Source organism: Carcharodon carcharias, chromosome 10, assembly GCF_017639515.1.
Source record: "Carcharodon carcharias isolate sCarCar2 chromosome 10, sCarCar2.pri, whole genome shotgun sequence".
Taxonomy (NCBI): domain Eukaryota; kingdom Metazoa; phylum Chordata; class Chondrichthyes; order Lamniformes; family Lamnidae; genus Carcharodon; species Carcharodon carcharias.
The window spans coordinates 38320234-38332319 of record NC_054476.1 but is presented as its reverse complement, the minus strand read 5'-3'; the positions used below and the strand labels follow the sequence as shown (position 1 = coordinate 38332319).

Below are 12086 nucleotides of genomic sequence, written 5' to 3'. Positions count from 1 at the left end.
CAACCCCAAAACCATAAGAGGGCATCGATGTTACTACAACATCAGCATTATTCCACTTAATACACTGGCTATACTTGCGTGACTGATTTAGCCCAAGTACGTGACAATCACTGGGGTCCCAGCCCAAACCAGTTTGGAAGCTTGTTGGGACTGCCCCTAAAACATATTTCCCACAAAACTCGTTAAGTCACTGGGAAAACAGGATGGGGCAGTGGGTACACGCTCACCATTCCACTTCCTAGGATCTAGGTCCAAAGTCAGCCCAGCCTGATCGGATGAAAATCTCCCGTCTTATGCAAAATGAGTTTCGGACACGCTCAATTCAGCTCCGGCACCCAGCTCACGGCACTAACTGGCAATCTCAGTTAGAGAAGCTAGAGAATGCCCAGGAGTGGAAAACAGAAACAAAAGGTCACACTGATGCAGTCATGGTGCTGGTGTTAAGGCACATGGCTAGAACAAAGTAGAATGACCTTTACATTTCATCTGTGTAACAACATACAATGGGGTGCTTTATATTGACACTGAGTGCCTTAAGTAGGAAAGATTCCAATCCCCAGCACTAAAAAATAATTAAAAACCTCATACAACTGACAGTGAAAAGAGAGATCATAATATGGGTCCCAATGAAACTCCCCAAGGTGAGAAGAGGATGTAATAATTCACTGCACCCTTCCATACATTTTAAATACAACTGGGTTAAAATCTGGCCTTGACTAAAGGAATGAAAGTATCCTCTGTCCACAGGCCTATGATAAGAACACCTGGGCACTTCTGACTTTAGCCCCTTCTGACAATAAAATGAACCTGAAATTTGCAAAGGAATAAATCAATCCTTTCAACCTCAAACACCGCCTAGTGGCCAATTCAAGAAGAAGTGACACTGGTCTGAGAACAACTCTACCCTTTCAGTTAGGGGAACAGTACAATGAGCGGGTGACTAAAAGGGCAGGGGTGAACTAAAATATAGCAAATGGAAGAGAAAGCACATCTGTGAAGTGGCATTCTCAGAGCCATTTATTCTATTCAAAGTATGGTGTTTGATTATCCAAGCATTCTCTTTCTAAAATTCTCAAACCTAAAAGCATCAACACAATGTGATGTTGGCTGGGCATAACCTTATACATGTTGTGAACTTTACTGATCGCATACTTTGAACATTTTATTCATTCATGGGATGTGAGCATCACTGGCTAGGCCAGCATTTATTGCCCATCCCTAATTACCCTTGAGAAAGTGGTGGTTAGCCACTTTCTTGAACAGCTACAGTCCCTGTGTTATCGGTCCAACCACTGTGCTGTTGGGAAGAGAGTTCTAGATTTTTGGCCCAGCAACACTGAAGGAGCAGTGATATAGTTCCAAGTCAGCATGGTGTGTAACTTGGAGGTGGTGGTGTTCCCAATCACCTGCTGCCCTTCTCCTTCTGGTCAACAGTGGTCATGGATTTGGAAAGTGCTGCTTTTCACATCAGTTCAACTTGTGTTTTAGTTTCGATTTATCACAGAACAGGAGGCTGCCATTCGGTCCAATAGACCTGTTGTATTGCTTTCTAACAGCTATCCATTAGTTCCACGTCCTTTTCCTTTTCAAATGTTTATCCAATTTCCTTTTGAAAGTTATTGAATTTGTTTTCACTGCCATTTTAGACAGTGAATTCCAGACCACAACTCACTGCATAAAAAATTCTCGCTCCCCCTGTGTCATTTGCCAATTCACAGAATCACAGAGTGCAGAAGATGCCCTTCGGCCCATTGAGTCTGCACCGACACGTGAGAAACCCCAGACCTACCTACCTATTCCCATTTACCAGCACTTGGCCCACAGCTTTGAATGTTATGACATGCCAAGTGCTCATCCAGTTACTTTTTAAAGGATGTGAGGCAACCTGCCTCCACGCCCTCCCAGGCAGCACATTCCAGACTGTCACCACCCTCTGGGTAAAAAAGATTTTCCTCACATCCCCCCTAAACCTCCTGTCCCTCACCTTGACCTTGTGTCCCCTCGTGACTGATCCTTCAACTAAGGGGAACAGCTGCTCCCTATCCACCCTGTCCATGCCCCTCATAATCTTGTACACTTCAATCAGGTCGCCCCTCAGTCTTGTTTGCTCCAACAAAAACAATCCAAGTCTATCCAACCTCTCTTCATAACTTAAATGTTTCATCCCAGGCAACATCCTGGTGAATCTCCTCTGCAGCCCCTCCAATGCAATCACATCCTTTTCTTAAATCTGTGCCCTTTGGTTACTGCCCCTGCTGCCATATATCCAAGAGGAACCCACTTGTATCTATATATAGATTTTCAGTGACAATCCTCACAAGCAATCTAATTATTTGCTACAACAGATTAACAAAAACATCTCATTTGCATTGTTTAAAGCAGATTGACAAACAACAATAAAACTTCAATTCAACACTCCTGCATTGCAACTGTTATAGAATCGATAGGTTTTTGCTAGCCAAGGGTATTTAAGACATAGAGCCAAGTGGGTTGGATGGAGTTAGGGCACAGATCAGCCATGATCTCACTGACTGGCAGAACAAGCTTGAGGGGCTGAATGGTTTCATCTTGTTCCTATACACATTTTCTCAAACTCACATGAAAGGGAATTTGATAAGTGCAATTTGTTTAGAAAAAAATTAAGAAGTTTGCTTTTGGTAAGAACCCCTAACCGCTATAATCACTGGAGAAGCAGAAAAACAACAGGACACTATCTGCAAGATCGAGCGGTGACACTAACCTGAGGTGGAAACAGACCAGGAAAAATTGGAGGAGGAATCATAAAATTTGCTGCTGGAGGCTGGAACATCGGCACCTGATTTGGTGGTTGACTTGTTTCTGGAGCTTTCCAGATGCTTTCTTTGTTAAATCTCTGTGTCCTGTAGAATGGAGTCCCTGTGAAAAAAAGGATAGCTTTAAACCCAAAGCCAAATGTTACAACATCTAATCTGAACAGGATCTTTACCATACTTAACATGTTAATATGCAACAGGTTCAAACCAGCATGTGTGGTCTTAATTAGCCTTTTACGTTTACGCAACAATTCTCAAGCTAGCATACCGTAATGTCTGCAATAGGTATTTGCGCTGAGTAATCATCTCCCTTCAAGATCTGGTGCTGGATATCATCAGTGTTGACAGGGATTGGATGCACAGCAAGACAAAATTCAGTTTCTGTCCAGAAGGTATAGGGGAGGTTTCATAACCTGACTTTGTGCTTCCAGTTATGCTCCCTAGCCCTATCCTACCCAACCAACATAGTTTCCCTTTATCTACCCTATCTGTTTATCTTACTATCTTGAAAGTTTCAATCAAATCACCCCATAACCATCTAATTCCAGGGAATACAACCCTAGTTTGTGTAATAAAAATGGAAAGCGCTGTAAACACTCAGCAGGTCTGGCAGCATCTACAGAGAGAGAAACAGAGTTTCTATGACCTTTCATCAGAACTGATGGATGACGGCCATATACCCAAAGACCTTCTATATGGTAAACTGGCCACTGGGTCTTGACCTGCTGGACATCCATACCTCAGCTACAAGGATACCTGCAGGTGAGCTATGAAGATGGTGGACATCAACATTCACAACTAAAAGACATCGATCAACAGCCAGGACCTCACATCAATAGCCTGGAATCAGAAACTCAAAGCAAAGTTATCAAATATTCAATAATGCCAGGCGGGCATTAGGAGGGGCAGAGAGATTGAATGAGGCAGCTCTGAAATTATAGAATGAGCTGGATAAAAGATATAAAGTCAGCAGAACAGTGGGTGATGAAACATAATGCAAGGAAAGCCAAGATACTACACTTGGGATGGACAAAAAAGAGTGAATCACTCATGCCCTGTGAATGGAGCTGCAAGAGACCCTCCTGTCACAATAAACTAAGCACGAAGCATGTCAACCAGTGCAGAGCAGCAATTAACATGGTATTGAACTATAGCCAGAATGGTGGAACATATGCCAGGAGAAGTAATGATCAGACTGTACAGAGTTCTCATCAGACCATGACTGGAGCACTGAGGCTATTTCTGGCCACCATGAAGTAAAGGAGATACTTCACTGATTGAGGCAATACAGAGAGAAGCCATAAGACTGATTTTCAGTGTCAGAAGTCTGAGGGATTGAGGAAAAACCGGAGAGACTTGGGCTATAAAAATTGGAAAGGGGGAGTTCAGGAAGACGATCTTACAGACAGATATACGATTGTTAAGGGTGTAGAAAAAATTAACCTTCAATATTACATTAGAGCTAGGAGACACAACATGCATGTATGTAGCTACTTTAATGTTGTAAAAATGCTCCAAGGCACTTCATAGGACTATTAGCAGACAAAATTTGACACAAGCCATAGAAAGAGATATTAGGACAAAAACTAAATAAAAACAAAATTCTGGAAATACTCTGCGGATCAGACAGCATCTGCTGGAGAGAGAAACAGAGTTAATGATTCAGGGCAATGTCCTTTGGTCAGAATTGATGCTCCCTGACTTGCTGGGTATTTGCAGCATTTTCTGTAATAAAAGAAATATTAGGTCAGGTGACCAAAACCTTGGTCAAAGTGATAAATTTTGAGGAATGACTTAAAGGAGGAGAGAGGTTGACAGAGATTCAAACTAGAGAAGGGCACTTTGAAGAGTGATATCAGGAAATTTTTCTTTGCACACAGAGTGATTGACCTGTTAGGGTAGTGGAGGCAAAAACCCTGGATGCCAAAAATGGGTGGAGGGGAGTGGTGTGGTGGAGGTGAGTGGGGGTGGTTGTAAGCAATGGGCCAAATGGCCTTTCTCACTCAGAATTATGTGAGAGTTGGTGTACAAGAGGCAGCAGTTGCTTGTGCAGGGTATCTCAGAACATGCCCATGTCCATCTACATCCAGGTGCCTCCAATATAGGAAGGATGAACTGAATATTATGCCTCAGTTGCAAAACCCAATGTCTGAGCCAGGGGATTGAGGTCTGGCTTTAATTAAGAGTGGGCAAAATTGAATCGGAAGCATGGCCATAACTGCCGGTCTCAACTTAAGCAGCAAGGCATGAGACTGTCAAAGGTAACATGTTGGAATGACATACTGTACTCCTTACAAAGTAAAGAAGAAACTGAAATGCTAGCTATGAGCTCTGCTGTGTTAGAGAGTTATAAATCACAAATATATTTTATTAAGCCATTTTACATTTTGATTGTCTGGTGCATTGATATGTCCAGGTTTTGTTTTATTCTTTCATGGGATGTAAGCATCGCTGGCAAGGCCAACATTTGTCGCTTAACTCTAATTGCCATCGAGAAGCTGGTGTTGATCTGACTTATTGAACCACTGCAGTCCATGTGGTGTAGATGCAACAGTGTTATTAGAAAGGGAGTTCCAGGATTTTGACCCAATGGCACTGAAGGAACGGTGATATAGTTTCACATCAGAATGATGTGCGACTTGGAGAGGAGCTTGCAGGTGGTGGTATTCCCATGTGTCTGCTGCCCTTGACCTTCTAAGTGATAGAGGTCGTGGGTTTGGAAGGTGGTGTCGAAGGAGTTGCTACAGTGCATTTTGTATATGTTCACACTGCTGCCACTGTGCATCAGTGATAGAGGAAGTGAGTGTTTACGGTGGATGAGGTGTGATCAAGTGTGCTTTTTCCTGGATGGTGTCGAGCTTTTTCAGTACTGTTGGAGCCACACTCATCCAGGCAACTGGGGAGTATTCCATCACACTCCTGACTTGTGCCTGGTAGATAGTGACAGACTTTGGGGTGCCAGGGGCGAGTTACTCGCCACAGAATTCCCAGCTTCTGGCCTGCTCTTGTAGCCACAGTGTTTATATGGCTAGTCCAGTTCAGTTTCTGGTCAATGGTAACTCCCAGGATGTTGAAGGTGAGAGATTCAGCAATGGTAATGCTGTTGAATGTCAGGGGGTGATGATTAGATTCTCTCTAGTTGGAGATGCTCATTGTCTGGCACGTACGTCACGATTGTTACTCGACTCATTCCTGGGATGAAGGGCTTATCTTATGAAGAAAGGTTGAACAGGTTAGGTCTATACCCATTGGAGTTTAGAAGAATGAGAGATGATTTTATTGAAACATACAAGACCTTGAGAGGGCTGGATAAGGCGGATACCAGATGGTTGTTCCTTCTTGAGGGGGAAACTAGAACTCGGGAGATAGTTTATGAATAAGTGGTCTCCCTTTTAAGACGGATGAGGAAATTATTTTCTTTCAGAGGGTCATTAGAGTTGAATTCTCTTTCTCAGCAGGTAGTGGAGGCTGGGTCTTTAAATTTAATCAAGGCTGAGTTAGATAAATTTTTGTTAGAAAAAGGATTCAAAAGTTATGGAGCAGACAGGAAAAGTGGAGCTGAGACCACAACCCCAAATCAGCCAAGATCTTACTAAACAGTGAAGCAGGCTCAAATGGCCAAACGGCCTACTCCTGGTCCTAAATCCCATGTTTCTAGGTTGGCACTTATCAGTCCAAACCTGAATGTTGTCTAGGTCTCGCTGCATATGGACAAAGACTGATTCAGTACCTAAGGAGTCATGAATGGCATTGAACATTGTGAAATTATTAGCATACATCCCTTTTTTTGACCTAATGATCAAGGGAAGGTTATTGATGATGTAGGTGAAGATAAATAGGCCTAGGACCTTATCCTGACGAATTCCTTCAGCGATATCCTGGGGCTGAGATAAGTGGTTTCCAACAAGCATAACCATTTTCCTTTGTGCTAGGTATGAATCCAACTAGTGGAGAATTTTCCCCCGTCTCCCACTGACTTGAATTTTGTTAGAAATCCTTGATGCCACATTTGGTCAAATGTTGCCTTGATGTCAAGGGCAATCACTCTCACCTCACCTCTGAAGTGCAGCTCTTTTGTCCAAGTTTGGACCAAAGCTGTAATGAGGTCAGGAGCCGATTGGCCCTGACGGAACCCTAACTGCACGTCGCTAAGCAAGTTATTGCTATGTGAGTGGCATTTGATAGCACTGTCGACAGTACCTTCCAACAATTTGATGGGCAATTTTCCACATTGTCAGGGAGGTGCCAGTATTGTAGCTGTACTGGAACAGCTTGGCTAGGGGCTCAGCTAGCTCTGGAGTGTAAGTCTTCAGCACTACAGCTGGGATGTTGTTAGTGCCTATAGCCTATGCTGTATGTAGTGCCTTCAGCCATTTCTTGATATCACATGGAGTGAATCGAATCAGCTGAAGACTGGCATCTATGATCCTGGGCACCTCAGGAGGAGGCCAAGACGGACCATCTACTTGTCACTTCTGACTGAAGGAGATTGCAAATGCTTCAGTCTCGTCTTTAATACTGATGTGCTAGGCTCCCAGCTAAAAGCAAAACAGGTCTACATTGAGGTAACTTAGAAGATTATAGCACATCATGCCCTTATTGGCTCTTTGAAAGAGCTATCCAATTCATTCCAATTACCGCTCTTTCCCACAGTCATGTAAGAATTTCCCCTTCAAGTGTTTATGCAATACTCTTTCAAGCAGAGCAATCAAGATCAAAAAATTTTTATTTCCCCCCCCCCGCTCCCACTACCCTGCCACCCACTGGTTCTTTTGACAATTATTTTAAATCTATGTCCCCAATGCAGCACGTGGCAGAGAAGTGAGTAACAGACTGCAACTTCAGAATTTTCATGTTAATCTGCACTTGCAGACTGCTGAAATTGCAGTCAGATTCAGAGTTAATGATGGTGAACACTGACATTTCAGTGTCCAAAACCCCCTCAAAAACTGGCAGTGTTTCTGAATGGAATATAAAATCATGCTGACAAACTCACTTCTAGCAAAAAGAAGTTATCAAAACTAACAAAAACCTTTTGTCTAGCTTCATAATGCTGCATTGGTAAAGAACACACCTCATAGTAAACACTGCAATCCTTCTCAACATTGCATTTTCTATTACCAGGATAGTGTTAACATGCGGTCCTATAATATTTGATCGAATCTTGGCCTTTAGTGCAATCTGCCAAAAAGGGAGACAATCTGCTATTCGTCTGTGCAGCCAAAATTCAAAGGGTACAATACAATGAGAAATAATTGTACTCACTTGCAGGCTTCCCAGAGGTAGTCTCATCCTTCTCCTCTGTCTCCAGGTTCCAAGTCACTCTCTTGACAAGGGGTTTGGTTTTCACCACAGTGCTTTGTAAACCTGTTTCACTCTCAGTCTTGGCTTTCATAGGCTCTGTTGATTCCAGGAGGGGGATTTCCTCACACTCCCTATTGCTCTCTGTTTTCATCGATTCTAGCTTTCTCTCTGATGAGTCATTTCCAATCACGTCACTTTGTGTTTCTTCTTGCTTATTTGCACTGTTTGAACCAAGGCCAGCTGACACAGTCTCATGGGTTGGTTCATCCTTCTGGGGGCATGTATCTGTTGCACAGCTCTCTGGATGTTCGTTCTTAAATAAAGCCACTGCCTCATTAACCGGAGTGCTGGAGCTTTGTGGTTCCTCAACCGTACTCGTGTCCACAGATTCTTCTTGATCTTCCACTGGTACCACTGAATCAGCAGTGGTTGAACTCTCAATAATAGGTAAAAGTGTGTCAGATTTAGCTGGTGAATGTACTTGAAAAGGTTCAGCTTCAGGTTCCAAAGCTACTTCTTCATTTACTGACAAAAGTGGGATCTCCTCCTGTTTGCCCAGGCATATTAGGGGAATAGAAACCTCATCTGAAACAGCAGGCTCTTGGTAACAAGGACTTTTGATATGGAGACACTCAGGCACAACACTGGGACTTTTTATTATTGTTTTGGCCGGGTTTGTGCTGGAGTCATTACTTTCCCAAATGTGGTCAACTCCAACAAAAACATCAGGAATATCTTCTCCTAAGCCCTCACTTTTGCAGTTGGAGTCCTTGTCCTGCTCAAAAAGTTCTTTCTGGTTTGCTTCTTCCTGTACTTTGTCAATGTATGGTGTTGATTCCTCTTTAATGGTTACTGAACAAGATGTGCTCTGAACAACTGGTATAAAGTTACCTTCCTGCAAGCTTTGAGAACTACAAGAAATAAGCAGTTTCTTTACTGAGGCTTCCCTCTCCAAAGGCTCATAATTTCTGTAAGTTGAAGCTTTCTTTTGCTCTTGATCCTTCTCACCAAATTTAACTTTTTCTTGAAAGAAAGTTTGTTTCCTCTCTAATTCTGTGAATTGCCATTTGGATTGCGAGCACCTATCTCTTGATCTTGATCTACTCTGGTCTTTGGACCTTGAACGGGTTCTTGATCGAGTTCTTGGTTTTCTTCTTTCCCTGGATCTAGATCGAGTCCTTGATCTTCTCTTTTCCCTAGCCCTGGCTGACTTTCTCTTCTCTCTGGAACTTGACCTCGTTCGCGACCTTCTCTTGTCCCGAGAGCTAGATCTAGACCATGATCTCCTTTCTCTTGAACTAGATCGGGACCAGGACCTTATCTTCTCCCTAGATCTAGGCCAAATTTTTTTCCTATCTCTGGATCTAGACCATGATCTCGAACGTCTTCTCTCCCTGGACCAGGAGGTCGATCTTCTGCTCCGTCTATCATACAATTCCCGGCTTTGCTCCCGTCGGTACTGCTTTCTTTTTCCTTTCTCACTGTTGCTCCAAAAGTGCCTGGAGGAGCCTTTGTGGTCCCTTGATCCTGAAATTTTCCTTCTTCTCTTGTGACTGTCTGTAGACGCACCAGAGGAAGAACTGCCCGACCTCCTTTCTCGAGATCTTGATCTGGAACGTCGTCTTCTTTTTTCCTTGCTCCTATCCAGTTTAGGTTTCCGTCTTTTAAACTTCTCGGAGCTGCTGGAGCGAGACCTTGACCTAGATTTTGATCTCCGTCGTTCTCTTGAGCGTGACCTCAACTTCTTCCGTTCCTTTGATCTTGATCTTGATCTGTAGCCCTTGAGTTCTTCGGATACTGAGCTCTTGCATTTGTGGTGGCTGTGGGAACTTGATCTCGATCGTGACCTTGAGCGAACCTTTGATTTAGTGTGGAGCTTTTTATTCACTGTTTTTCTTAGTTCATTTTCTGATGAAGTATCTGCATCAGTTCTCACACAAGTGGGAACAATCTTGTTGACAGCTTGCAAAGTGCCCCCATCAGAGTATACACAAGAAATAATAACATCACTGTCTGTATTTACTGTCTGCTGTTCAGGCTTGGGTTTGTCTTCAGAAGATGTTGGAAAGCTGCAACATGCTCGGTTTGTGTGTGTATTGTCCCACTTCCTCGCATCAGGTTCTACACCCAATTTCATATCCTCGTCTTCAATATTAGCCTGAGGTTCAATAATAGCTTCTGCCTCAGAGAACAGAGATTTACAACCATCAGAACTGTCAGTTGGTTTTTCTGTTGTCAGAGCTTCAGATTTGATTTTACAATGCTCTGTTTGCTGTGCGCAAGACAGCTGTACAGTATCAGCATTAAAGTAATGATTTAACGTATTAGTTACCTGCTCATCGCCTTCAGAAATGTCATTACCAGGGCTGGGCAACGGAGATTCACCCTCAGATCTTAACTCATTCCTATCAGGAGTGGAACTAGATGAAGACGGGTCAGAACCAGTGGGATCAAAAGGATCATATATCTCATCTATTTCTTTTTTTATAGTGAGTTGCAATCGTGAAATATTCTTGTCTCTTTTGCTACAATGTTGAACTTCGTCATCCGTGGGTTCAAATGGGTCATAGGCATCCAACTTAGGCAACCTAGTTAAATGACCAGTGCTACTTGTCACTTTTGTACAGCCCTGTCCAGACGTGCTGGATACTAAGTCTTGAGCTCGGAGTTTTTCTTGGAAAGTACTGGAACAGCCAGCTGAACCTGTAGTGGTAGAAGATTGATGTCTCTGCTGGACAGGTCTCTCAATATTCTTTTCGCTATTTCCAAATTCCATAGGATTTATGGTCTGGCTATCCTGTTCATTGCCTGCGAGTCTGTTTGTACAGGCTCGAGATATTCCATTGTTTTGTTTGTTACCAGTTTGCAACCCTAAACTACCAGTTTGGTTCTTGATCTTTGGTATCCTAGGAAATTCTGATATATCAAGTCTCCTAATAGGTGGCTTGGGTGGAACTCTATTCAGTGTGCCCATATTGTTTTTGAAATGCAAATTGGAGACACTATTTAACCATTTGAAAGGTGTAAAGCCACTGGTGCTCTTCTGACCATCCCCAACATTTTTATTAAATGCTCCCGTCCGTTGTGTATTGAGCAAAGACACAGATTCACCTGGCCTGGGGCCAATTGATATTTCAGGCATTGGAGTAAATGTTCCCGAAAAGGCAGGTCTTGGATTGCTGGATGCTGTTTGTTGCCTCGGCTTAGATGTTAAACCAGATGTAGATGGCAATGTACCCAAGACATGTTTTGCAGGTGTAGTGAGGCCAGCAGTTTCCTGATCCTCTTTCAAGGTGCTTACAGAGTTCCCTGAGATGCAAGCACTTGTCGATGAACATCTACCAGAAGTCTCACCAGTTCTGCTACTACTTGACGTCAATTTTGCAGGTTGCCCTGATGCAAAAACAGAAAGGAAATTGTAAAATTAATACGTTACACAAGACATGCATATGAATTGCACTTCTGGGCATCATACTTTAGGAAGGATGTCAAGTCCTTTGAGGGGGACGTAGAGGTTTACCAGGATGATAACAAGATAGATTGGAAAAGCTGGGGTTGTTCTCTTTAGATCAGTGCAGTTGAGGAAGGTTTAATAGAGGTGATCAAGATAATGAGGGGTTTTTTTTACAAAGAAAGCAGGGAGACCAGGAAGGCAGGCTAACATGGACCCTTTGGTTCCAACTAGAAACTGATAGTGAAGCGAGCTCTAATTGAACAACATGGTTGAGACAATGGAGTAGAATGAGGAGAATAGTTCAAGTCCAAACAGATTTTTCCAATAACTTAAAAGAGCTAAGATACATTTGCCATAGAGGGAGTGCAACAAAGGTTCACTAAATTAATTCCTGGGATGGTGGGATTGTCCCATGAGGAAAGGTTAAATTGACTTGGGCATTTATTCTCTGGAGTTTAGAAGAATGAGAGGTGATCTCATTCAAACATAAAAAATTCTTACAGGGCTCGACAGGGTAAATGCAGGAAGGATGTTTC

General features: G+C 42.9%; 1 protein-coding gene across 3 annotated transcripts in view; it reads right to left on the bottom strand.

Moving 5' to 3' along the window:
• Positions 1 to 12086, bottom strand: part of phrf1 (PHD and ring finger domains 1) — a 97311-nt gene that overhangs the window by 18693 nt on the left and 66532 nt on the right. For all 3 annotated transcript variants that reach the window (XM_041198081.1, XM_041198083.1, XM_041198082.1), the window contains exons 14-15: positions 8058 to 11489; positions 2741 to 2895 (exon numbers count right to left, since the gene is read on the bottom strand). In XM_041198081.1, coding sequence (XP_041054015.1) covers positions 2741 to 2895; positions 8058 to 11489 — 3587 coding nt within the window. The remainder of the gene's footprint in view (positions 1 to 2740; positions 2896 to 8057; positions 11490 to 12086) is intronic.